This window comes from Ciona intestinalis, chromosome 10 (assembly GCF_000224145.3).
Source record: "Ciona intestinalis chromosome 10, KH, whole genome shotgun sequence".
Taxonomy (NCBI): domain Eukaryota; kingdom Metazoa; phylum Chordata; class Ascidiacea; order Phlebobranchia; family Cionidae; genus Ciona; species Ciona intestinalis.
In genome coordinates, this window is record NC_020175.2 from 3,826,824 (window position 1) to 3,853,439 (window position 26,616).

General features: G+C 34.4%; 5 protein-coding genes across 8 annotated transcripts in view; 1 reads left to right on the top strand and 4 right to left on the bottom strand.

The window, feature by feature from the left end:
- Window positions 1-1,494: 1,494 nt before the first annotated feature.
- On the bottom strand, window positions 1,495-9,593 carry LOC100176223 (translation initiation factor IF-2, mitochondrial). The gene is made up of 17 exons (XM_002127282.4): window positions 9,457-9,593; window positions 9,036-9,140; window positions 8,583-8,688; window positions 8,290-8,352; window positions 7,889-8,000; window positions 7,300-7,466; window positions 7,002-7,087; window positions 6,470-6,610; window positions 6,038-6,134; window positions 5,487-5,653; window positions 5,013-5,168; window positions 4,683-4,786; window positions 4,063-4,190; window positions 3,077-3,217; window positions 2,603-2,767; window positions 2,056-2,199; window positions 1,495-1,854 (listed from the first exon to the last, which is right to left on the bottom strand). The coding sequence occupies exons 1-17, from the start codon at window positions 9,484-9,486 to the stop codon at window positions 1,676-1,678; spliced, it is 2,091 nt and encodes a 696-aa protein (XP_002127318.1). The 5' UTR covers window positions 9,487-9,593; the 3' UTR covers window positions 1,495-1,675.
- Window positions 9,592-12,683, bottom strand: LOC100184869 (cytochrome P450 2C42-like). Its single transcript, XM_018813664.2, has 2 exons — window positions 12,595-12,683; window positions 9,592-12,137 (listed from the first exon to the last, which is right to left on the bottom strand). The coding sequence occupies exons 1-2, from the start codon at window positions 12,605-12,607 to the stop codon at window positions 10,630-10,632; spliced, it is 1,521 nt and encodes a 506-aa protein (XP_018669209.2). The 5' UTR covers window positions 12,608-12,683; the 3' UTR covers window positions 9,592-10,629.
- A 2,640-nt stretch (window positions 12,684-15,323) lies between these two features.
- On the bottom strand, window positions 15,324-17,374 carry LOC100186437 (glycolipid transfer protein). The gene has a single exon (XM_002127494.5). It carries the CDS (start codon window positions 17,297-17,299, stop codon window positions 16,661-16,663), a length of 639 nt encoding a protein of 212 aa, XP_002127530.1. The 5' UTR covers window positions 17,300-17,374; the 3' UTR covers window positions 15,324-16,660.
- A 685-nt stretch (window positions 17,375-18,059) lies between these two features.
- LOC104266137 lies at window positions 18,060-19,446 on the top strand. The gene has a single exon (XM_009861689.3). The coding sequence runs from the start codon at window positions 18,241-18,243 to the stop codon at window positions 18,730-18,732; it is 492 nt and encodes a 163-aa protein (XP_009859991.1). The 5' UTR covers window positions 18,060-18,240; the 3' UTR covers window positions 18,733-19,446.
- A 266-nt stretch (window positions 19,447-19,712) lies between these two features.
- Window positions 19,713-26,616, bottom strand: part of LOC100184055 (disheveled-associated activator of morphogenesis 2) — a 25,459-nt gene continuing 18,555 nt past the window's right edge. For 2 of the 4 annotated variants that reach the window (XM_026836284.1, XM_026836285.1), the window contains 10 exons: window positions 25,908-25,970; window positions 24,641-24,664; window positions 23,761-23,910; window positions 23,191-23,330; window positions 22,607-22,695; window positions 22,022-22,190; window positions 21,725-21,832; window positions 21,294-21,498; window positions 20,843-21,013; window positions 19,945-20,652 (listed from right to left, as the gene is read on the bottom strand). In XM_026836284.1, coding sequence (XP_026692085.1) covers window positions 20,440-20,652; window positions 20,843-21,013; window positions 21,294-21,498; window positions 21,725-21,832; window positions 22,022-22,190; window positions 22,607-22,695; window positions 23,191-23,330; window positions 23,761-23,910; window positions 24,641-24,664; window positions 25,908-25,970 — 1,332 coding nt within the window. In that variant the 3' untranslated portion in view covers window positions 19,945-20,439. Of the gene's footprint in view, window positions 20,653-20,842; window positions 21,014-21,293; window positions 21,499-21,724; window positions 21,833-22,021; window positions 22,191-22,606; window positions 22,696-23,190; window positions 23,331-23,760; window positions 23,911-24,640; window positions 24,665-25,907; window positions 25,971-26,616 lie in introns of all 4 variants that reach the window. The other 2 variants (XM_009861759.3, XM_026836283.1) reach the window with 2 other exon arrangements.

Consider the following 26,616-nt stretch of genomic DNA (forward strand, 5'->3'; position numbering starts at 1 on the left):
TTATATTATGAATGCAGTTTTGCCCACTGTTGCCAAGCATAGGAAACCTCATTAAACATTGTGGAACATACTTTTGCTTTCCTTGTCTGTATAGAGTCACTAATGGGCAAGGGTAAAGCTGTTATTTTGTAAATCTGGGGCCAAAACATACAATATCACCCGTATTCAAAAGTTAGGCTGACATGGGCACCATATATTGTGTGGAGCATGACTAAGGTGCTTATTTTTGTTTCACAGGTTCATTCAGTGTACAGATCAACTGGGGCGAGCTTTGAAAAGGCACAACAGGAGTTTGCTAGTGATGTTATGAAGAATCCAGGAGTACAAACTGCAGCAGCAAACGCTGCCGGTGCAGCTGCTAGTTCTGCTGCACAGAACCTAGGTGGCAGATATTGAAACACTAACTGCTAGTTGGACCTGCAGCGCTGGCAGCCAAATAGTGCAGGAAGTAGCACCTGCAAAATAGCCCTTCGAAAACGTTGGCTGTAAGTGTTGTTGTTCTCTTGATAATTAAGTGGCAATAGAAATGGAGCATTTTTCATAACAGCAATTTCATAATTCCGTCACAACAGCTTAGGCTTTCTGCTTCACCCATTTCTCATGCTAATTTATCCTCTGTTAATTCAGAGAATGTCACTTGAAAAGTTGTGTGTAAATTGTTGTACTAGCTGTAATGCCATAGAAAAAAATGTGGTGCCGAAAAAATTGTGATTTTAAAAAACTAATTGAATTTTGGTAAAAAACATTTCATTTTTAAAATTATTTTGTTAATGTTTGCTGTACTACTGTAAAAGTTCTAGTTTAAATTAACAATATTTCCACTGTTTCAATTCAACAATGTTCCAATTGAAACAGTAAGGCTGTTTTTGGTCCTTTCATCGTAATTGGGACAGTAGAAACGAGTAGCTGTGTTTATATGCTTGTCATAGTTATTCATGGTGGTATTGAACAACCTTTATAAGAGTGTTGTATATTTAAACAATTGTGGTTTCTTTTATTTCATGTACATTTGTGATCACCCCATTTCTATACACCCATCATTTAACATTTATTATTTATTCAATGTCCTGCTTAAATCTGTTCTCGGTTTATAAATACATGATAGCAGCAGTAACGTACATTTAGTGTATGTAAGTGGTAATATATATATATTAGTAACGTTTTTGTATTTTCCGTCGTATAAAAATTTATGATTATAGACAACTAATAGAAAATGTTGCTATGCGTCGTTTCTTATTTAAACCAAAGGAACCCTGAGGGAAATTAGTAAATGCAGTTGCGTTATGTTTCTTAAGTGAACAGAATATGTCTTCTAGGAAAGAATGAACGTTATTTATTCTCGCATCGTTGGGCAGCCAGTATTTATAACTTCGGTGTTTCATACAAGTCACCGAGTTCCGGTTTATAAGGAGTTTTTTTTCTCCTTTATATGTATGGTTGCATTTTGACAGATAAGAAACCGCTAGGTTAGGGCAATCTCTGTTAGGTGTTTTGCTCAAGGACACACAAGACCACAATGGTAGCAATTTCAAACGTATATCTTCTGTCTAACAGAGATACAAAGTTAATATTTATCCCAGGCCTTCCACTTAAAACCAGCTTCGTGCCAAACAGTTTCATCGTTTCAGCAAGATTTTGTATTGACTATAGGTAGAGTAAGAAATAAATAAATTGCCTAGCAAAAGCCAGATGGCTTCCATTTTAACTTGTTTGGTACGTAAGATGTTTTAAAACATTTTATCACATCCCCTTTTTCTGGAAGAATACCGTCACCTTTAAACAGCAAACCACATTGCTGGCCAATATTAGCAGAAGTGATAGGAAGTTTTTGATGAAACATCGACAAAAGTTTACCTATTTGTTTAAAAAAAAGGAATTTAAAAAAAAATTGAGAACATACCGATAGTGGTTTTATATTTCGGCTTATATATATGTTATGCTAAAAAAATTTTCTTACATAAATTTTATTACAGCTATGTTATTTCAATAAATATGATTTCATGATTTCAAAGTAGTTAATCTGCACAAATGTATCACAGTTTTAGCTTTACTTACCTTCATGTATAACTTCATTACCACGAATTAACTGACAAACATGAGAATCCTTCATTATAATGTTGCCTTGTTTCACCTTACAACCAGCTACTAATGAAGATTTATTTTCTGAGGTTGTAAAAGTGTCCAAAACTAACGCATCACCTAAAAAATATATTACTGTATAAAAAAAACATAACATTTTTTTGTTTTTCCCATTAACCACAATAGTCATCCTAAGGTAGTGAAAAGATTGAGTTAACAGAAAAACGACAGTCATTATATCCTGCTTAAGATAAAATAAATAAAAAAGCCTTAGATAAAAAGTGTGGCTGCTAAATCATATATCCTAGCCCTGTCATGTAAGGTCGTAAGGACAAACAAGTTATTTTAACTGCTGGGTACATAGTTTATATATTACAGGTGCTAAGTTTATTACACACAAAGTAATATACATGGTAACTCGTAAGCTGGCATGAGGTGTATAAACACCCGTGTTATAACGAGTATGGACAGCCATTTCCCCGCCATACAATAATAAAGTAAATAACAATCATTCAGTTGTTACCTTGCAGTTCATTCTTAAGAACTGGAGGTAGTAGTTCTTCAATAGCTTTAACCAAAGCGTCAAATAAATGATAAATAACATTAAAACTGAGAATTTCAACATCAGATTTTTCGGCGAGTTCCTTTATTTCTTTGCTTGGTGAAACATTGAATGTGACAATAACAGCTGAAAGATGTTTTTAAATATTTTTTTGAGCTCATTTTAGGCAAAAACAAGCTACACATAATTTACATATGCATACATGTATATAGGTCTGCTACCAACTGATTTGACTTGTAATATTTTAAAATGAAGATAATACATACATGTATCATAAAATATTTTAAACAAAATAAGTAAAATGGTGTAGGCAAATTTTGATTTGTTGGTAAAAAGGCCAAAATTCTTACTATAGTATATAGGTCACTACCAAAAAAATTTAATAATTCCAGTAAATGAACTTTAAGCTCTGTATTCATTAAATTAAGAACTTACCGTTTAATGTATTAGCAAGTTCAATGTCTGATTCTCGTATTTCTCCCACTTGTTCTGTTACCACTTGTAGTTCACACACGTCGTGACAGTTGTATGAACACAGTAGATCGTTCACTGCACCCAAGGAACCATCCAGGTCAGCTGGAATATACATCAGCTTAGTATGGTTTTGTTACAAGGTAACTCAAATAGATGAATGAATGAATGAATGTAACTTGTTTATACTTGCGTGGCAGGACATCCACAGTTGGTATAACATAGGTGTTTTGATTTATAAACCTTGTGCTCGCTTAAGGAGTTATTATGTATGTAACTTTATAGGTGATTATTTGTTTATTAATATGTATGAGGAGTATGACTGACATATATAAACAACCCATAAGGGACCCCTGGGTTGGAGCACGGATCAGTATCGAGCATCAAACACAGTTTAACTCTATATACTCTTTCAAAAGTAACAGTTGCTTATGATGTACAATCCTAATCTATATGGGTTAGGCTCCACTTAGAAGCCTGTCCGTTGAGATGGATTGCAAGCCAGAGTTACCTCATGGTGCAAAGTTGCAATGTTGATTAAACACATAGTACTTGTGTGTGATAATTGAGTCACGAGGAAGTAAACAAACTATTTCAACAAACTTTCAGTTGTGCCTTGTTCAAACATAGATAATGTCATGTCTATTTTTAACATGGCAAACCTCAACTGCTGGCTAAAGATTAAGCAAATAAATGTTTCATTTAAACCTTAGTAAAACCAGAATTAAATTTTCAAACAGGTGTTATTTTATTTGGTTGACTGGATTTTTGTCCGTTTTGTTTTTATAGCACCAGATCCTAAGTTACCCACAAAGTTACATCTTTAGTAACTCCTAAACAATTTCTAGGTGTAAAACAAACCACATGAAACAAAATGTTTTAACGGCTGTCATTGCCCCGCCACACCAGAACAAATAAATGTAATTAATTAATTCAACAAAATTTCCAACCTTTTAATATGATGTTCAATTCTGGCACACCACTTTTTCTTTTGATAAGTTCAGCAGTTTCTTCCCCAAGAAATTTCCTCCTTAAATACCACTTGTGTGCAAACTTTTTTCTTGCATTGTTGTACATTCTGCTTAACAAGATAATTTGACCACTACAATCTGTTACACAACAAATGCTATTGTATTCTATTCTACATGGGTGGGGACTTACAGTGTGGCTTGCCATACGACCTGCCATTTAGGCAAGTGTTGGCCTGTTACCTTGATGCTACAACTCATTTGGGTTAGAGCATTTTCTGGTAATTGGCTTGCCAAAGGAAACGTATATCAGTAACAAACCTGGTATCCTTGGGTTACAATGCAGGCACCTACCAACTATAAGATAATTTTCAATGTACAACCAACAATTTGGGCAACCTATTGGTGACCACTGAAGCAATTGCCATTAAATCTTACCAAAGGTCACATACACCCACAAATGGTAGCAGCATCAAGTCTTACTTGAAACCTCTGGGCTAGAGCAGCTGTCACTGAGCCGGACATAATCACAACACAGTCAATATCAAAAACATATCTAATAAGAAGACACTTGTGTTCAATAATTGGTATTCCACTCTTACCTTCTAACTTCCTGCCTGTGTTGAGATATTTGCTCAAAGTCTTCCAGATTTTTCTCTTCTTGTTGCAGCCTTTTTCTCCATTCCACAACTTCTTTTGCTCTGTCCTTAAAGAGGATAAAAAATGAGTTAAAAGTAAGAATGACTTTAGGTTGGGAAGACTGACAAAATGTTCACATTCTTTTACAACATATTAAACATATTTCGAAGTTAGAAAAGCATGTTTAGCCGAAAAACAACAGTTTTGTATAGCACAGGTGTTCTGTTTCATAAACCTCATGCCAACATACGAGTTACCACATATGTAACTTTGTTCAAACATGGAAAACTTACTTCAGTTGGAACTTGCAGTAATACTTCACCACTTGGAGGCAGTGTCTTCCACCCAGCGATGTCAACAGGCATGCTCGCTGTCGCTGTTTTGATCACTCGACCATTTTCATCAAATAGTTGCTTCACTTTTGCATAGGAGGTACCAGCAACAAGGTGCTAAAAAAACGAAAGTTTTATTCCATGAAGAGTTGTATAAGTTGTAATAGACTTAATCTGGTAAATTCTAAATCCTGGCCAAGAACCTCAACCGTATAGAATGGGTTGTATAATTCATCAGTCATACATTGAAAAAAGATAATAATTTCTCTGCCAAAAAACGAACATAGTGTAATAACTGTAATGCAAGCAGAAGGTGTATGAAACAGGACACCATGTGTTAATGACATATTTGCTGCAAAAAATGCCTTCTTAAAAAAAAAACTAAATTTTTAAAAGGACATATATATAATACAGTTATGTTTAAATCTCACGTACATCTCCTTTTTTTAAAGTACCATGTTGAACAACAGCGCTTGCGACACTTCCTAAATATTTCTCAAGTCGCGACTCCACAATAACACCTTCCACAGCCGAGGTACGGTCTGTAGTAAGTTCCAACACATCAGCTTGTACTAAAATGCATTCTATCAGATCTTGTAAACCTGGAACAACATAATGCTAAAATATGGCTTTAAACGTTACTGCAAAATTATTGTTTAAATGGGGTCGTAACTTATACTGCAAAGGGCAAGAAGAAGGGGTGTAAAAAAGGGAAATAAAAAACACAAAAGTGTTATCACCCGTATAATTACATATGGGTGATTTCCTAGGCGAGTATAAAAAAGAAGAGAATGTTGTAACAACTGTTGTGGCTTGCCATGCAAGGATAAATAATTTACATTTATTAAGGCAATGATCTCTTTCTACAGACCTATTCAGATTCAAACACATTAATACAAACAAAATCAAGAGAAACGCTGTATGATAGTAATAACAACAACATTTATACTTTAATTAATCTTATTGTGTCAACTGATGTTTCAAACCTGTTCCAGTTTTTGCTGAGATCTCAACAGTTTGTATGTCACCTCCTACTTCCTCAGCTTGTAAACCAACCTCAGCTAGCTCAAGTAAGACTTCTGTCTGCAAAGAAAAAAACAATTGATAATTTTTTTGTGCTGTAGGGTATAAGTCACTTTGATTTTTATGGCTTAGTTATCTTGGGCAGTTGCACAGTGGTTTTGTGTGCCTGCATCTTGCCCATAAGAAATGGGTTAGGGGTTAGGCAAGGTTGGAGGCTGCTAGCATTGTGTGTGGGCAAGACACCAAACGGCAATTTCCTTTTTGGGTTGTCTAAATCTTCAGCCACACACTGAAAAATTCTCTCAAAAAATCAGTAACAAAGTTACATATGTAGGAAAAAATGATTAAATTAAAGAAATTTCTAAAAATCTCCAAGTATTTTTTAAATAACTCACTGGATTAGCAGATTTTACATCACATTTATTGACAGCTACAATGACTGGAACATTTGCATTGCGAGCCATATTGATCGATTCAACTGTTTGTTCCATAACTCCATCATCAGCAGCTACTACAAGCACTACTATGTCTGTGAGCTGAAATAGTCAGTGCAGGGTAAGAAAATATAGAAAAACCAGCAACGCAGGGTAAAAAAATAGAGAATATAATAACGATTAGTGCAGGGTAACAAAATAAATAAAAAATTTTTTACAGTGTTCGATAGTTAAAAAGCCTTTTTCTTATGTTACCATGGCATTTTTGGCGAGACAAAAGTTTATTCTACATTGTTTAAGTTGTAATTCATTTCTGTGACACTGTTTGGTTTTGTATATTTTATATAAACAATTCTAAATTCCTATTTATAGCATATATATAGATAATTGTTTTTCCAGCTTTATGAAACAATACAGAATATAGCTTTTGCCCTATCTACAGTTAGAGTTAAGTTACACATAAATAATATTTGTAAATAAACATAAACATTACGTTTGCTCCCCTCTGCCTCATGGAAGAGAAAGCAGCATGACCAGGGGTGTCCAGGAATGTCAAGGTTTGCCCGTTTTCCAATACAACTGTAGAGCAAATTTATTAATTCATTTTAAAACAAATATGTCTAGATTCACTAACGCAGAAAAAAAAGAACAAGTTTGAAAAAAGTTTAAAAAAAAAATTTTTTTTGTCATTTTTTTTTAAAGCGGGGGTGGGGGCGAGCAGAAAACTCCTCCCCCTGACTGTGCCACTGTACATAATACTTTTGAGTTAGCACTCCATATAAAACCTGCACCTTCAAATGCTCCAATCCTTTGTGTGATACCACCAGCTTCACCAGCTGCCACTGTAGTTTTCCTCAGTTTATCCAGGAGTGTCGTTTTCCCGTGATCAACATGACCCATGATCGTGATTACTGGTGATCGCTGTTTCATGTTTTTACTTTCATCAGTTTTAAAATCCCTGAAATGACATAATGTTTTTTTTCTTTTGTATTAAAATTTTGACCATATCTAGCAATGGTACTTCTGTTAATACAGTGTTACACATTTACTGAGAAACGATTATGAATAATTGTAAATTATTTATCCGTACAGGTTCCCACTTATAAGTTATCACATATTTATATATATGTAACTTTGTGAATAGCATTTTGGCTTTCTTTATTTTATTGTATTACTGACAAATTAAACAACGAAAAAAGGTCAACTGGGTTAGAGCAAGTCTCGTTTGCCCAAGGGCACATACACTTAAAATGGTGACTGGACCGAGGCTCGAACCCTTAAACTCTGGGCTAGAGGCTAAACAATACTGAACCTGCTATACAAACTATACTACAGTGCTCATTTACCATTTAAAGAATTGAACAACAACGTGAACTATACCTTGGGTAAGCATTCTTATCTTCTGTGTTGGTTACTTTTTTCGGCTGCTTGTGTTTATATCGGTAACCAAGCTTGGTTATTACTGCTGACACTATTGAAGATTCCAGCATTTCTATAGAGTGGTATAACTTGTAACAGCAGGGAACTTTTTTTAATTTATTAGGGGACGGCAAAACTGATTTATTCTTATCGACCCCAAGGTGTAAAGAGTCCATATATGCAAGTACATTTAAAAAACAAAAAAATTAAATAATGTTTGCAAAAAATTTCATTTAAAAAACAAAAATTAAGTTACCTCTAAGGACCTGGTGCTAAGAAAACAGACAAAAATAAAGTCAACCAATTGTATATTAAAAGATATATGTATCGCCTAAATGGCATCGTCAGTCTTTTTAAGTTACCTCTATTGTGACTTTTTACTTCATATTTTGGGTTTACTAAATACAACGCATCAAGAACGTAATCTGAAATAAAAAATGGAAAATTAAATTCTTTCTGCCAGATAATTATGTTCACAAACTAATATCATCATACACAATTATTCCATTTGTTATACCATTTAAACCAGTAATTTTTTATGCCAATTTTTCAGCTAAACACTTTAATGTACTCTGTGCTTTTTAGTCAGATTTAAAACAATGGCACATACTCCAGGTAAAAGACAAGTATTTTTAAGTTTTATATGAATACCCACCTTTTGGCTTGTCAGTTACTTTGGCAATTTGGTTTATTGTGAGTTGTTTATCAATCTCAATCACAGGTGCAACTTTTCTGTTAATTCGTTTTTGCCTTTGGATCATCTGAATGAATGAATGGTTAAAAAATCAAATGATATTTTTGAATGTTTTTTTAACTTGTTTTGTCATCAGCTGGCCGGAAACCAAAGTCGTTATAAAATGGATGTTTTGTTTCATACACCTCGTGCCAGAGTTACCATGTATGTAACTGTATGGCTGATAATTTAAACAACCCGGTTTTGCTTAAGAATACATACGCCAACAATCATAGCGGAAACGAGTCTTGAACCTACCACCTCTGGGTCTGAGGCAGACGCGCTAAACACAGTGCCACAACACCAGACGAGTGCCAGCAATATACAACTAAATTCAGTTACATTAACCCTACATTACATTTTTAACTATCCTACCACATCCAGAATCTGTTTTCGAGTCCTTTTTTTATAGGTTGCAACGGGAACTTGAAACATTGCTGATATAAAAGACACATGACACAGTGATCGGTGCTTTGCAATCTGTAGCAAATACAATATGTAAACATACTTATTTTAGCAACAGCAGTATTCAAAGTATTCATTTATAAAAGTTCTTGCCCTATCCCTAATCTATTGCTTGCTACATTTATAATAAAAAATTTAAAAACTTTCTGAGGATTGGAATTAAAACATATCATTTTTACTTATTTTGTTAACATCCCTTCCTTACTGCAGTGTTTTGCAGGGTGTAGGCAATAGCCAATACCGTTCAGTATTTCACTAGACGTACTTGTTTATTTTAAAATCATGTAATGTTACTGTCAGTCACCAAAACTTCAAATAAAATCATACTTACACATAATATATTTGCAGTTGCACAATTCATGCTTGAGGTAAACAGAAGTTTAAGGAACGGTTTTAAACCTCACTATTTAACCCTTGACCTTAAATTAAACACTGTACAAATCATGCCTAAGGTTTATTCTACATGCTGTAAAAATAGTAAGTACGATCAGAAGGCCAGACCATTAGAAAGAAAACAAAAGTTTGAAAACACAAGCATGATAATGTTATAAATTTCATTTCATAAATTGGAATTAGTGTTCATAATTATATACCGAAGACACCATACTTTTTATGTTTCACAGTAGGCAGCATAGTTAGAATCGTATTCTTGTGTAACAAACCTAAGTTATTGGCCATTTGTCATTATGTTTACCGATTGTGATTAATGCAATGTAGAAATTTCCAGAATAGGCGTGCCTACACTAACATAACATCCCAGATTCGGTGCACGTGTTTATAATTAGCATATTTTGGGGATGGGCTGGGCTGGCTTGTGTCCACTATACTCTAAATTTGGCGGAAAAGAATATAACATTGTGAGGTGATTTATTTACAATAGGTAACATAGATATATTTTATGTCAGATTGCGAGAAATCAAGCGAACTTTAAAACACCCCTTGTACTGCTTTAACACTGACACTTTATACTAAAGAAAAAATTAAAACATTTCTTTAATAAACTGGCTGTCTGGAAGTTAAAACATTAAAAATGAATGAGGAATGTATAAATCCATTGTTAAAGCTACCACATTTTCATTGGTAAAATAAAATGCACTTTTTCAAATCCTAACATAGGTAGCTACTTAATATTTACTTTTTTTAAATAAGATCATTACATTTGTACACATTAGGCCTGTAACAGCAAAAGGAATAATGATGCATATAGAGATACAAAAAATGTGGGTAATGCTCAGATTTAGTGGCTAAAAATATATTACACGAGACAGGTGGTCAAATGAGATATATATGTGAATATGTCATTAAAAAATAAACACAATCATTAGTATAAATTCTACATTAATTGATATTGGGTAAACAAGAATGTTTACAGATGTATTAAAGTTAATACTTCACAACAGTTATATTAGAATAGAATATATAACAACAGTTATATTAGAATAGAATATAAACCTTGATCTTCAAAGGTGCATGAACAATTTTTCAATGATTTTTTTATTGTAAATTAACGAGCAGTTAGAATAATGTTGTATCTATGAGGGCAAGACATAGCAGATACAATTCCTTGTTCAATTTCTTCAGGGTAGACTGCATTTGGATCACGAGAAACTGTGAATTTCTGCAGAAGAGAGGTGAGAAAAATAAAGATTTCTGCTTTGGCAATTCCTTCTCCCATGCAGTAACGTGGTCCGATTGAAAACGGGAGAATTTTAGGTGAGTGGATGAATTTCCCATCTGAATCAATATGCCTATGAGGATTGAACTTTTCTGGCTCTGGCCAGGTGTCTGGGTCATTATGCAAGGCCCACAGGTTTGCTACAACCATAGTACCCGAAGGAATGTCGTACCCGTTTAGTTTGATGTCCTCCATTGCACTATGGGGTGCAGCTCCTGGGGTTAGGGTACGGAATCTCATTATTTCTTGTATGAAGGCGCATGTTACCGGCATCTTTTCACGATCTTTCATGCACGGTACACCATCACTACCCAGAGCTTCATAAACTTCATTATACATCAAGTCCATGTACTTTGGGTTATACAGCAGGGCAAGGATTGACCACTGGATTGTGTTACTTGTAGTTTCAACCCCAGCAATGAATAAATCACGAACATAAACCTTGAGTTGGTCGTTTTCAAAGAGCTTTGTGTTTTTTCCAATGCCAAATTTCTGCTCGTATATATAAGCATCAATAAAATCCTCTACATTATTTGGATCAAAATTCTTCTGGTGTTCTTCAATTATCCCCAGCAACATTCGTAAAATTCGATGCTGGTTTTGAAGAAAACGTTGGTTTGCGCCATGAAAGGGTGGAAGAAATCTCAACTGTGGTATCAGGATCATGGCCATCATCAAATTAGCATCTTCTGGTTCACCTAAAGCCTTTTCTGAAGATTCGAGGATTAGTTTAAATGCAGGGTCATCGTAATCGAATCTTTTCCCAAGCACAACACTGCAAATGATGTTCGCAGTAAAGTTGTAAACATCTGTTTTCATGTCGTAGACCTTACCAACTTGATCATGCAGCTGATCTATAAAGTATCTGCTTTCCTGGATCACCAAGCTTTCTATGCGACTTGGTTTTAAAGACCTCATTCCGAATTGACGTTGGACCTTAAAATGTTCGCTGTATGTTTTCATAGTAATGCCTAGATCCGATGAGATTTGTTGAAATAGAAACATATATGGTCGCCCTGCCAGCTTCAGGCCTTGCTTTGAGAAAGCCTCAGTTATAGCTTCATATGTATTCAGGTAAATAATGGTACGGTTCAGCAGTGGGACTGATAAAATTGGACCATAAATTTCTCGGCTCCATTTTGTTATCACTTTTTCTGGGTGCACTACCAGGTATGGCATGGCACCAAGAATAGGATATCCTCTTGGTCCAGGTGGAAGATTGCCTTTTCTGCTCCACATGTAAAAGATGAGAGCAGATCCACCTAAAACTATACTCCATATGTTTAAATAGTCGCCTACCACAGTTAAAACAGAGGCCATTGCAGCGGCCTTAATATCTAAAAGTTTAAAATAAAAAAATTAAAGAATTAGTGCATTTAAAATCAAAATAGCTAATACAATATATATATACGGTAGTCTATATAAATAAAGTTAAAATATATATATCTAATTTAAATTTTAAACACTCTTGATTTTTTGTCAAGGCGTAAAAAAAACTGCCTGCCTAGATCATTTACAGTAATACTCTAATATAGACTAGGTTGCAGAAAAGCTGCAGTTTAACTAAAAAATTTTAAGCATAAACTACATATTATTCACCTACATTTTATACTACGATCAATAAAGCATATGGATACGATATGACATATGGAAATTAAACATTAAGTATATTACTGACGGACTTTACTGTATATATAAGCATACAACATTTGTACTAGCTCTACATTTACCACTATCAATGATTCGAACTAGTTTTTCTTTGCGTATATATACAACAGAGCAAAACTATCTCACCATATTTCATCATCTATCAGTCATAGCTCGATACGAATACGTCATCTCCTTCCTGACGTCATCACCGACCTAAAATGACGAAATAATGTGGTAAACGTCACATGTGCGCGCAACGAACCATGGCAACAACAACAAAGTTTTACTACTTATAGAAACAGTATATTAGCATAATGAATTCCGAAACAAGAAAGAATGTAACTTATTTACCCTCACGTGGAAGGTCAACAACGGTTGTTATTACACAGGTGTTCTGTTTCATGCACCTTGTCCGCTTACGAGTTGCCATGTTTTTGACAAGAGCGACGAGCCTTGAACCTGTGACCGCTGTGCTAGCGGCGGGTGCATCACACTTTAGACCTTTTAACATGTGCATTTTGGTCACAAACGAGTTAAAACAATGATCAGTACACATCTGAGTCACTGCCAAGACGATTATCCCCTGGTTGACAACAAGCCCATGTAACTCTTCCATAAGTTTATAAATTCAATGCCTTACACCCAATATTAAACTTTTAAACACTATTTTTGTCACGAAAACGTTTTATTATTACGCCACGAAAAAGATTGAAAGTTTTAAATAAATATTTATTATGCGTCTCTAGTTCAGGATTATCTTATACCGACTGGGACAACACAATGCAGATTGTATACCATCTTCCATGTGAATTGGCCATTTCAAAGTCGGATCACGAGTTATTTTAAATTTCTGTAAAAGAGCGACGACAAATACAAAAATTTCGGTTTGAGCAGTTTCCCGCCCCATACAATAATAACGTGCACCGACCGAAAAAGGCACAATTTTGCTCGAGGAGATAAATTTCTTCGCAGAATCTAAGTGTCTGTGAGGGTCAAACTTGTTTGGTTGTGGCCAGTTTACGCCCTTCTGAGTATTTGCTATATAGCCTACGCGACGATTACATCGTGAGGGTAAACTGGAGCAATGTTCGTGTCTTGGGTGGGAAGATGGGACAATTTTTCATTCTATTTTCTCGTCTCATTGTGTAGTAAACAAAGAACATTCAAAGAAATATAAAACTGTATCCCCACGACTCCAATAGACCCTTGTTAAATGTTTAAAATACGATCGAGATAATATTTGGATATTGTGGCGAAAGGTATCCCAGAATTATATAACCGTAGCTCCGCGTCTCAAAAAATGTTGTCAATTGTTCACACGATTAAGAAATATAGCTTTAAGGTACTAACGACATCCTCTTTTATACCCCACAATACTTTATACATGTGTACAGCGATTTAACGCCTCGAGTCCGAGCATAAAAAATATATAAAATCGCTACAGAAAATACATGTAGCTTGCTGTAGGCCTTGATACCAGCTTATAACTCTACCTGCTATATCTAACTTAAACCGCTACCACACGGCGTATATATGTGACTGTTATAAGCAGAACTAAATTTCACCTGCTGAATACGAGAAAGGTATTATTAATTAATCGTAACGAACGAATAAGTTTACCACTCATTATCCCGCGGTTATAGCACTATAATAACCATATCATCAAAACCAGATAATAAAACGCTTAAGCACATAATATTCAAATATCCCGATCGTGTTTTATATGCAATTAACAACGGTCTATATAGGAGTCGTGAGGATACGTTTTTGTAATTATTTGAACGTTCTTTGTTTACTACCAAATGGGTCGAAAGGAATAAAATGATGACCTATCTTCCCCCACCTATACTACATACTTTTTGTGCCTATATTTATTATTCCGCTCTTGCTGATAGCTGTAAGTAAAAAAGCGCACTTATTACGTTCGCACACACTCGTTATAAGTTGTGTCGAGTTTGTGTGCTATGAATTGTATAGAAGAAATAAAAACTCTATGATCTTAATGAGCTTTAGTGTATTCTAACTCTTGATTGCATATTAGTACATTTTCTAAGTATATTTCTCATCAGCCTTAATTCAAGTGTACCGATTATTTATATAAAAGGGTAAAAAAAGGTTGTTCAGTCTTCGTTTTCAGTCATTCTTCTTATAAAGTCTCTCCGTTCGTCGCGATGGCGACGAAGCTCCCTTCCGAGGCGATCTATTTCTTCTTTTATCGCCTGGCCTTCTTCAAGAGCAGAGTAAAGAAGCACTCTAGCATTCTGCGTGTGCAAATCAAGTTCTGACAAATCCGTTTTTATCCGGTCACCTCGCTCCTTTATCCTGGTTGTGAGGTTGTGCAGTCTCGCCATTAAAGCATGCCCGTTACTCAAATACAGAGAATCGCCATCGGATCTCATATTTCTGTATATCCCAATCTTCAATCGAGCTAGGATAGGTTACCGTTCAAGATTTGATGCTTAAAACAAAGTGATTTGTTTATGTTGTTGAGGTGTATTTATACGAGTGAAATGTTACGTAAAATGCATAATGTTGTTGTCATATTACAATATTCGTATTGTAAGATTCTTAAGACATACATACCAATAAAAATACGATGCAATTTTACGCGTTTTTAATGACAATTACGTCTTTAGCCTGCAATACAACCAGATTATTGTGACAGTCGTGTCCTAAGCAAGCCATGACGACTGTCGCTTCAGTTTTTGTCCGTGTCATAGAATAATGACGTGTTTATATTCAAAACGCGATAAATTGTCTTTATAATTCCTTTACGTTAATTTCTTATCAAGTGCTCTGCAATACAAATGAGGTAATTCTGACTCCTATGTTTTGGCAAAGTGCATGATGTATAGTGTATATACATCAGAATAACACCGACGCTTTTGGTTCAATGGTGATATTATATTGTACGGTGAAGTAGTCTAGCTCATCTACGATTGGGGTTTACAGAAATATCAGGTCAGACTACGGTTTGATGTCATGTTTGAGTAACGAGCACGTTACTATTACATAGGACAAGAAAATGGAATAAATAGTTGTCCCATGGTCTCCACCCTTTTATAATCGTGTTCTCATGACTCCAAAAATAACTTTGTTTGTTGCTAAACACCCGGTTACGAAATTCGAGGATTTTTATTCTAACGGTATCCATCTTAATACCCCACCGCACAATAACTCTTAAAAACGATTACGAAAATTTGGCGATTTGTATCGTAGACCGGGTGGTATTTAACTATCCATCTTACCGCAGAGAAAATAACTGTATAATAATTAAGCCAAGAAAAACATGTTTTTGAGCTTCATTTAGCTGTATTACAAATAAAGTGATTCTGGCTTCCGCGATTGCTCAGAGGCATGATTTTTGCCGGGGAAAAGGGCATCAGATTACTGAAACCAAACGGCCGATGACGTCATCATAGGTTAATCATTCATTCCGACCGGACGTTACCTGTTAATAGCGATGACGTGTCAGACGCTGGTGACGTCACGGTACGTGGTGCTGTGAAAATTGGTATTGCATAAAAACAAGGAATTACTTAAGTGCACAACCACGGGAATTAGGAAACGACACAGAAATGATTTCTCAACCCACACATAAATTCAATGATATTTGAAAAGAAAAATGGTTTGGTCATTTATGGTGAAAGGCAGCAGTGCATTCATCTTAAATGGCCAATTTTAATTTGCATTATATGAAGTGGATTTTTCCCTTACATAGCTAGAAAAACTGAAAGGCACATTTTTAGCTTCATTAATTTTTGAATTGTGGCCATGTGCACAGTTGTGTGTTATTTCAACAGATTTAGTAATGAAATATCAAAAGTATAATTAGCCAGCAATAGGATAAAAAGAAATAGCTTCAATATTTTACGATGGTAATATCTTGGCTTAGGCTAGTTATTATCATAAAATTACTTAATCATATTTATATTATAACAATAATAAGCCTGTATTAGAAATGTGATTAGAAAGCAAGATAGCAGTAATAGTAGGACTACATGAAATAGGAAATAACTTAGGAAGTAGAAAGAAAAGGAACTACAAGATTTTAGAATACATTATTTCTTACGAAATCAAAAATTATCTAAGAAAAAAACTCATTTAAATACGAACCATTTACTAATCTACATTTGATTACACTAACTATTAGCGCCTTTATCCAGTACCATATAAAGCTTTGGTCCAGTATAGGATTTTCCACAAAACCCTAAACTTTGTGGGTTTTTTCGGCACCAGTGGTCTCAAACAAATCATATATGACATCCACATTTGCTCTGAAGTTTACAATGTATTCCTCCAAACGTACAAGCACCTCATCTACTGATAATCCTTCTCCTTCTGAGAACTTTTTCAGGAAGTCAGAACGATACGGGCAAGCGCTTGTGGCGGCTTGAACAAGTTTTTGCACAATCCATCCATGGTAACTCTGCAGGGAGTCTTTATAAGCCAGCTTTGCACACTCTTTTAAACTCTCCATATCTTCCCCATAATCTTTCTTCAGCAGATGCTCCATGAAGAGAATAATGAAGAGAAGTCCTCGTTTCAGCCACATAAGAGCATTAGTGGCAATTCCTCCGCCATCTTTTGCCTTCAAAGCTTTGTCCGTTTCCAACTTTTCTTCCTCAATTATTTGATTTAACGTCGCAAATTTTATCGGATTTTGAAGAAACCGATCTTGTATCTTCTTGATGTTTCCAACTACATCATTTTTTACCGGATAAAAAACTTTTCCTCCAAGCAAGTCAAAGATAGATGGGATCTTTGAACAAGCTTCTAAAAATTCTTCTGTTTTGATCTGTTTGTCATCAGGTACAATGGGAAAATTGGTTGCAAGTAAACAAGGCATAGTCAAGTTTATAATTTAAATTATTAAGTAAAACAACTGTAAAATTTGCACTGCTTTAAAAGTAATAAAATAAACAAGCATTAATAATATACCTACACAGTACACTTACATATCATCGTTGAGCTAGGACACTAACCACACCTGTATGGTCATACACAATCGCGAAATTCAAAGGGTTGGACCGTAAAATAATATTTAGATTCAGAATATATAAAGACTGTATATACAATCTTTGCCACCCCATTCCCCATTAAACTATGCTAGTCGAATCAGCTTAAAAAATACAAATGACAATCGGGAACTGTAGACGAACTGAGCTCGTTTCCTATTTACCACGAAATTTATCAACGAATGAGTAAATCACGCCATGACAATAACGTAAATCGCTTCCGTACCGAATGCGAACCGAATGGGATCTGATCGAGTCTTCATTTTGTATTGAATGAACGAATGTAACTTATAACTTTTAACAAATCTAAACGACTGTTTTATGTATTAAATACTGTGAGCAGTACCACCCGCAACTTACATCTCAAAAAAACTTCGCCTTTGTCGCTATACCATTACGCAATTAAACTTTATTACCCCAACGCCCCGCTAAACATAAAAAGAAAAAATATTTCATCAATAGTAAACTGGGAACACTACAGGTCGTTCATGCGTAAACTATAGAAATCCTAAATTCCAATAATTAAATGTGTTTCGCATTCTGATGTGTTTTGGTTTAAGATTTATCATATTTTTTCGCGTTAATATAATTATTACCTGTAGGTTAAATTAGCGCAGATGATTGTGTTATCTTTTGGCAAGGAAGGTGGTACGTAATGTACGCCTATACATACTGACAAAGTGACAAACGCTATACTCCAAAAACTCCATTACTCCGTTATAAACATTTTTTTTAATTAGGTACATTGATATTCTAGCTTCACTTGTACAAAATGTCTGTGAGGTTGGTTAACTGCTTGAGAACTGGCTTTGCAAGATACGCACAAATACATTCCCAATTTCAAGCAAAATCATTTCACTTTAATTCAACCAAATTAAATGAAGCAACAGCAGAAAATATAAGCACTTCTGATTCTGCTGCTGAATCCAAACCGGAAGATAAAAAGGGATTAACAAAAGACAATCCAGTTCTGGTTGCATCAGCAACTAACAAATGCATTGTTGGTTGTAATTGTGGAGCAGACGAACCAACCATAAAGTGGTTCTTTCTAAACGAAGGATCCACGCAAGTGTGTGACTGCGGTTTCTATTTCAAACTGGACAAAACTGATGAAAACCAGGCAATACCAGAACATGCGAGAATTATGACTGTAGATGATCATATGCCGGATCCACGTTACGGTAGAAGGGGAATGCCATTCTTTCCTCCGAAAAAAATGCGCTCTGCAAACTTACGTGTTCCTAAAAATTATGCCAAACAGTGATTTTATTTTCTAACTAGTCAGCTGTCATATTTTATATTTATATGAACTTTAATTGTGATCTGTATTTGGCTCACAAGACATGCCATGCGTATGGTTACTGTGCCATGTGCTTCTCTTTTCTGAACACAGTTGTTTTTCTGTTGCCACCTTTGTGGAAAATCTTATAGTAAAATGTTTCTCTTAACAATAATAATTTTCCTGTTGATCTATATATACATATTATAATGCAGCTAGCCAGTGTCTTAATGGTTGGATTTGTTGTGGATCTATAGATAGATATTGGGGTAATGGGCAAAACTTGGCCTAATCCCAGGTCCTTAACAAGAACCCCACCCCTAAAAAGATATACATATAATAATGCAAATAACTACAGCCTTCATAATGGCACAACCAGTGAATTCAGGAAACCAGTCCTTCCACTTCTTTTTTGCAAATGACGGCCCAAATAGTTTTTTTCTTGTAGTACTGTACATAACATCAGCTTTGTTTCACTGTTCTTGATCATCCGAAAAGTTAGGTTTTTCCACATTTTATCATTACAGGCATTATTTGAAACAAAGCTTGTGAGTACTGAACACGCTAACATTCATAGCGGGCACATATACACGACAAGTTGAATTTACCTTTGCTTACAGTCCAATTTCATATTATCGCGTAGTATATAAAAGTGGTACACAGTGATAACTGTAAACTCTACATACCAACCAATATAGTTCAATTCTATATGGGTAAATTCTTACAGCATGGCACACAATGGGACCAGAGTTGGCCAATTGCTCAAACAGCCATGATGCTAAAACCAGTTAGTGACCACTGAATTGGAGCAATGGACAGTTGCCCAAATGCGTCGTTAATGGTATTATACTGCTACTATCATTATCGAGCATTGAACCTGGTATCCTTAGTTTACAATGCCAGTGCCTGACCACTGAGCCACAACACCAGAAGTAAGCATTTAGAAAGGAAAGTATTTCTGCATCTTCATTCAGTTGCCTATTTATTTGCGTCATGGCAACAAGAACTCCGGGAACGTAACAAGATAAAAAGAAAATCGACAAAGAAGCCAGATGTACACTACAGCTGGCAGATTATGGGAGTGGTTTGGTTCCTTTATAAATATGATGCTGGGTATACTAAGATCACTTTAAAAAGAACTTATGTAGATTAAATGTGAAATTACTTAAAACAGAGCAGTATAGATTGCGCGAAAGCTGCAGGTTTTTCAGCTTTTTCTGTTTTGCTAAAATAGGCGTTTTTCACTTTTAAAAGATACAAACGAATGCTTAATACTTAGGCGTAAGAAAGACACGTCAATTCTGGAAAGAACAGATTACTAAAATATTAGTTCACATTGCTTAAAAGGTTAAGGAACAAAAATGCAGTAAAAACCTTGGCTTATAGGGTTGGAAAAGGTGGTTCTCGGTTAGAAATAAAATAATCTGATTGAAATTTATGCGCTGGAATTCAAAAGTTGCAATGTATGTTTCTGTACCGAGACCTCTTATGTTTTGCATAAAGCATGGGACGATAGCAATTTCCGATTCATGCAAGTACAAGTAGAAATGAGGTGCTTCCAGAGCTCCTGCCTCAATCTTGTACACCTTTTTAGTGCAGAATTACCTACGCTGCTGCCGGCACTTGCCAAACCCATATCTCGCCCATTAAGACTGGCTCTGCTGCAGAACAGGAGGTACCTGGGTGTCCAGGTTAAATATTTGTCGTGATTTTTGACACAACCCTTTCCCTGTCATCTAGGCTGCTCGGAGGCCGTTTCCCCCGGTTACGCTTCTGGAATTTTGAAACGTCTTTTTCAAAGACCTCCCCGGATCTAAGAGCGGACACGAGATCGTCAAATTCTCCTCTTTGATCTTCGCTCTTCTTACGCGAACCTCCTTTGCGCTTTTTACGATCAGCATCACGCTATGAAGAAAACAGTTTTCAATATATGTAGTTCTTTGTGTAAATAATATATGTAGTTCTTTGTGTAAAATTGCTAAACTCTCGGTTTTGACTGTTGCCCTAAAAAAGAAAATTCTACATAGAATTCATATAAAGTTTTCTCTTTTTTAACAAGTTCAACATTAAATATTTGTAATTTGCTCCTACACACCTCCAACTCCTTTTGTTTTCTTTTCATCTCCTCATCTTTCTTCTTCCTCGCAGCAATGTTATCTTTCCTCGCTGCATTGAAAGAGTCCAGAAATTCGGTGAAGATGCGAAAGAAAGCATCCGGTTGAAGCTTTTTCGGGTCTTCTCCAAATAACTCAACAACTCTGTTGAACTGCAAGCAAAAAAATATTAATTATTTCATTATTATTATTTATTACATTTAAGACGAAATTTGCCCGTTTAAAAAAAACCTATAAATTATCATAATCACGACATCATTTGTAAATTCTACTATGTTAAAAAGCCCAACAGATCACAAAACATAACTTTCAAAAGTAAATTCTCCAAGAAATAACCCTAAAATTCTTATTTTTTACTTATCTTTTTAGGTAAAAAACTATTATAAACAAAAAATATATACCATTATTGTTTTATAAACAAGCAAAAATAACCTTCGTCTTTGCTTCACTGAGTTGTTCCTCAAGTTCTTGGAAAGTGACGGACGCCACGGTAACAAAGTCGGTCATAACTGGAACAAACTGGTCTTCTGGTAATGTCTGACCGGATTCAACACGTTTCTTTTGAATGTCAAGCTCAGTTTTTAAGTTTTTTAAACCAAGTCTTAAAACGCCAATTTCTTTTTCTAGTTCACCAAGACTGAAATATAACATATTAAAGTTAAGCAAATGGTAAAAATATAGTTATAACATGGAAAATATGAAAACACAAAAATTAAAAAAAAGTAAAAAAAAAAAAATTTTTAAGGGTTTTTATAGTTTTCAAAACTAGACATATTAAAAAATCTAGCTTAAAGTTGCATTAAAACACAATTTTTTTTATGTTTTTTAATTTCCAAAATTAAAGATATATCAATCCAGCTTACTTTACTCTAGCAGCGATTTCAATTTCCTTGAGATCTTCAGGAAGGTTAACAATATCTGGTGAGTTTTTCTCCAACATTTCAATCAGAAAATGCATCAATGTTACATTTCTATAATACAACAATAGTCAATCCCTTCTTTTTTATTTTTTTCCCTAATTTCGTCAGCCATTTTGGGATATAAAGTCTTGCCGAATGTTAGAAAAATTATTTACATTATGCCTGGTAAAAAAAAAGAAGTCTTGCCGAATTTTTTAGGAAATCATGTCAGCAAAGCAAAAAAGGAACATTTTTACGAACCTGTTAGCACTAGACTTGGTGTCGGTCATTTTGCTTAAACTTTGAAGTTTGAAACCATATGCGTTTCCTCTCTGTCCCTTATTCATGTAGTTTCCCATGGCTAAGATCATTTCTAGAACCTTTCGTAGGCGCTTGCTGCTCCCAATTTGTTTCGAGGATTTGAGTATGGCTATTAAATAAAGAGGTTTCTTAAGTGTGTGTTTTGGATGAATGAAATTTATTTATCCTCGTGTATCAGGGCAACAGCAATCGTTATAACACATTATAAAATATGTTTTTTTACATTTTTTCTTTCTTAATGTATAGCTAAAATTTTGGACAACTTATAAGGAACCACTGGGTAGAAGCAATTGCTATTAAATGTCTTGACCAAAGACACATACGCCTACAAACCGCAATGAAAACAAGATTGAGCCTAGAACCCATAACCTCTGAAATAAGAGGCAGCGCGCTAGCTACCTCTAATGTTTTTTTCTGTGGTATTAGGCTTGTTTCGGCCTAAATTCCAGGCTTCAGTAGTCTCACTCTGTAGGACTCACCCATGTACAGTAAAAGCCCAACATAATACACAAAATGTCAACATACCTTCTACTTTTGGTTGAATTTCCGATAAACGCTCGTGGAACTTTTTCTTGTAGAACACGGCGTGTAATCTTTGTTCATAATGATGGATCCTGTGGGAAAATTATGTTGGATATGAGTAAGTTACTATTGCAGTCATGGTTGGCCTATTACTCCAAAATAAATATAGTAGTGTGGGGGAAGATATGACACCTTTAGCACATAATATCCAAATATCTTGATCAAGTTTTAAACAACTAACAACGGTTTATGGGAGTCGTGATGATACAGTTTTATAATTCTTCCCTCATCCTATACATACATATCAAATTAATTTTCAGCCACAAAAAACTAGAGTTTCATCTGTGATAAAATAAACAGTAAAGACAGTCTCCTTAAATTCAACTAGTACTCATTAAATAAATATCACACCTTTTCGTGCATTTGAATAAAAAAAAAGGTTCATGAGTAATGGACATAAAGATAACAATATCACTTAAGTAAATCAACTAAGTTTAAAGTTTCCAATTTCCTGATAAAAAAACAATCTAATGGTCGAGACTTTGTGCAAATATGGGACGAAACCACAAACTGTTTGTTCAACTTACTGACTCATCTGGCAGAGGAACTTATCGGCACGCGCCATCTTCCCCATATCTGCTTTATGCTCGTTCAGCATGTCTGTCTCTTCTTTAGTTGGGATAAATTTAATCAGTTGCTCAAGCATGTCTTTTTGCAAGTCCTCGCTCTGTAGAATTAAACAAAACTTTTATTCGACTAATTGGGTAAAAGTAATATTCACATTTTTAAATTTTAACTATCCAGTTTGGGTAATTAATATTCCACACCTTTAACCAGAATATAAACACATTTTTAAAGACCAAAAATTAGTAAAATTAGTAACAATAAAACAAAAATTTGGTATATAGGGAAAAAAATACAGTTACATACCGAATTGTAAAACAAAAACGTTTGCATAACTTAATTAACTTAATGGGTAAATAGGCATCAGAGGAATTATTTAGAAATATTTTTTATATTTTAAGTAAATATTTATATATTATAAGTATTTAGTAGTTGAAGTATTTTATCTACTTTTTTATAGAATTTAATAGTATTTAGTAAATCAAGCATTAAAAACAATTAGTAAAATCAAGCATTAAAAACAATATTATCACCTTATCACAACTGAGCACAGCTTTTCTAATTTCTTCATCAGTTAGTTTTAACCGACTAAGAAGGATGGTGCAGTTCTGTGCTCTTCTCCCATCTATTACTGACAACTCCTTCACTTTCTTGATTGATAAATCTTCCTGCGAGCCATATTTCTGCATCCGGAAGATTTTATTTAAAAATTTGCAAAAGAAAAAACTTAAGAAGTTTTTATTAAGATTTTATTTGGTAATACACCAGCTCTGTTCTGTATGGTGTATGCCATATCCCAAGGGGTCTGGTATGCCACCCTGTAAGTCTGTAGGACCCTAGCTATACAGAATAGGATTGGAAATTGGGATTTAAAGCCACCAAAGATTAGGATTTTTGAAATAATTTCCATACTGGAATAAGAAAACTAAACTATGTCCTATATCATATAGGCCCTGGCATGCAGCCCTGTAGGACCTTACCTATAAAGAATATGATAGTAAATTGATATTTATATACACAAAAAGATAAGATTTTCAAATATAAATTATGTGTTATTTTAAAAAATGTTTTGTTTACTTTATTAGCATTTCTGTATTCAGTTGATTAAATGTTACAATTCACTGTTTATAAACAGTTGGTTAAGTTTTATTACAAACCAAGCGGGTAAGAATTAGTTTCAAAAACCATCAAAGTCTAAATATATTGTTTATAGGTGAATGTATAATTGGCACACAATGAATAATTATTTAACAAAAATACCCTGGAAAGTAACAAAAAAAAACTATTTTCCCAAAAAAATTTACCCCTACAAAAAATGCCTTTATTTTATTTCAAACAAAAAGTTTGCAAAAATTGTTTTTTTTGAAATATCATTTTAAAACTTTCCAGTGTATTTTTTGCATCAAATCTCACCTTAGGCATAACAGGCACAGCTTCCTATGTATGTGAGACATGCAATAAAACAGCAAAGTGGTTAGTGAAGCAATGTTAGTGTTGATTGCGTTAAGCACCAAACCAACGCGAAGTTATAATTGCAATTTACCAACTTTTTTACTTGGAAAAAAATGCTTGACTTTGACAAAAATTGTTTCAAGTAAAAAATTGGTAAGTTGCTGTTCCAAGTTATAATTGCAATTTAGTTTTTTTTACTGGAAAAAAAAGGCAATAAATGACACTTTTACTGAAAAATATAAACTCACTATTTAAGTTCGCATTTATTTCTTACTTAACCATAAAAATTAAACGGAATTGGAATAAATTTTGAAAAGTAGTAAAATGGCCAATAAATTACACAATTTTATGGTTAAAAAAATGTTATTTAAGTTTGCATTTATTGCTTTTTTTACTCCAAAATTAAACAGAACTAGATAAAATTACACTAATTTGGATGCAGCATAAAGCGCAGTCCATATATAATACAGCCACCAAGGCCATGCTGATGCATAATAACTAACAATACACTACTTTATGTAATAATAAGAGAATGTTTTTATTAACCCTCATGTGTTGGAGCAACAATAGTCGTTATAACATGGGTGTTCTGTTTCATACACCTCGTGCTCGCTTACAAGTTACTGCATATGTAACTTTATGGTGAATAACTGGCAATTTAAACAACCCATAAGGACGCACTGGGTTAGAGCAATTTTTGCTAAGGGCCTGTTCAAGGACACACCTTATGTTTGTAAATAACTTTATAAAAGAGGAGTAAGAATATCTAACTGAAACATGGCAGTTATAAAAGGAGGCAGACCACTAAAAATGAGCTTGTTAAATGTTTGCTTGCTATTGCAAATAGTTGCTAAGCACAAACAACATGGGTATTAGGCTCAAAGGAATATGTTGCATTAACAGGATGCTTAAATACAGCTGCAGTGGCATAAGACTTAACATAAAATATTTATAGCCTCAAATGACTAGAACACTCAACAGGGCTTAATTCACTTTTGAAATTAATGCAATTTAAAGGCGATTGAAACTTTCGCGAAAAAATGCTTCTAATCCAATGGACCCACTTGGCCCCACTTTATATCAGCAAATATTGGTAATAGCTTCAATTATTAAGCCATGTCTGAAAATTAACCGACAGAATTGACAGCCTGTAGGTTGGGTGTAAGATGACAACCCCATGCAAATTTTATGGACAAGCATTTTGATGGATGGGGTGGTATGTACAAACCTGTTGTCTCTGGTAGGCAGAGAAAGTGTTGTCAAAATCTGGGAGGTCAATGAACTTGAAAGCCTGTGAAAATAAATGAATGAATGTAACTTATTTACCCTTGCATGGCAGGGTAACGACAGTTGTTGTAAGCATTTAATATTTACGCACTTTAAATGTAACAACTTTTATAAAATAGCAATAATAATTCCCTGTTCGGTTTTCTATTACTTTAAGAGTAATGTAAACAAGTTTGTTACAAAATTTTGGAGAAAAATAATTTGCAGATCAGTATTATTAGAATTATAATATCATGTAAGTATGTATATAATGCTTGATGGTAAGGTTTACTACTGCATCAAAGGTAGTTAATATTATGATCACGTCATTCATATATAATAAAACTGATTAAGCTATTTTTGACTCCCAGTTAAGTTTGTAATTGAGGGCATAGTAAATATCAACTGGACTCTAATAAAGTACTTTATTTGAATAATTAAACATAAAATGGCTTGTTTGTCTGCTAGGAGTAGCGACCACGCTTAATTTAAAAAAAATCAAAGCTAAATATAGTTTTCAACTGTAATCCTGTTTTAACAACTGCAGGTATAACGCTATATTCTGTCTATCTGTTTAAAATACTCTAAATATTGGCTATTATAAGAACCAAGATACAAATAAAGCTTGGAAACTAACTTTTGTATCGTCGATTTCGGTCCAAATCGTCCCC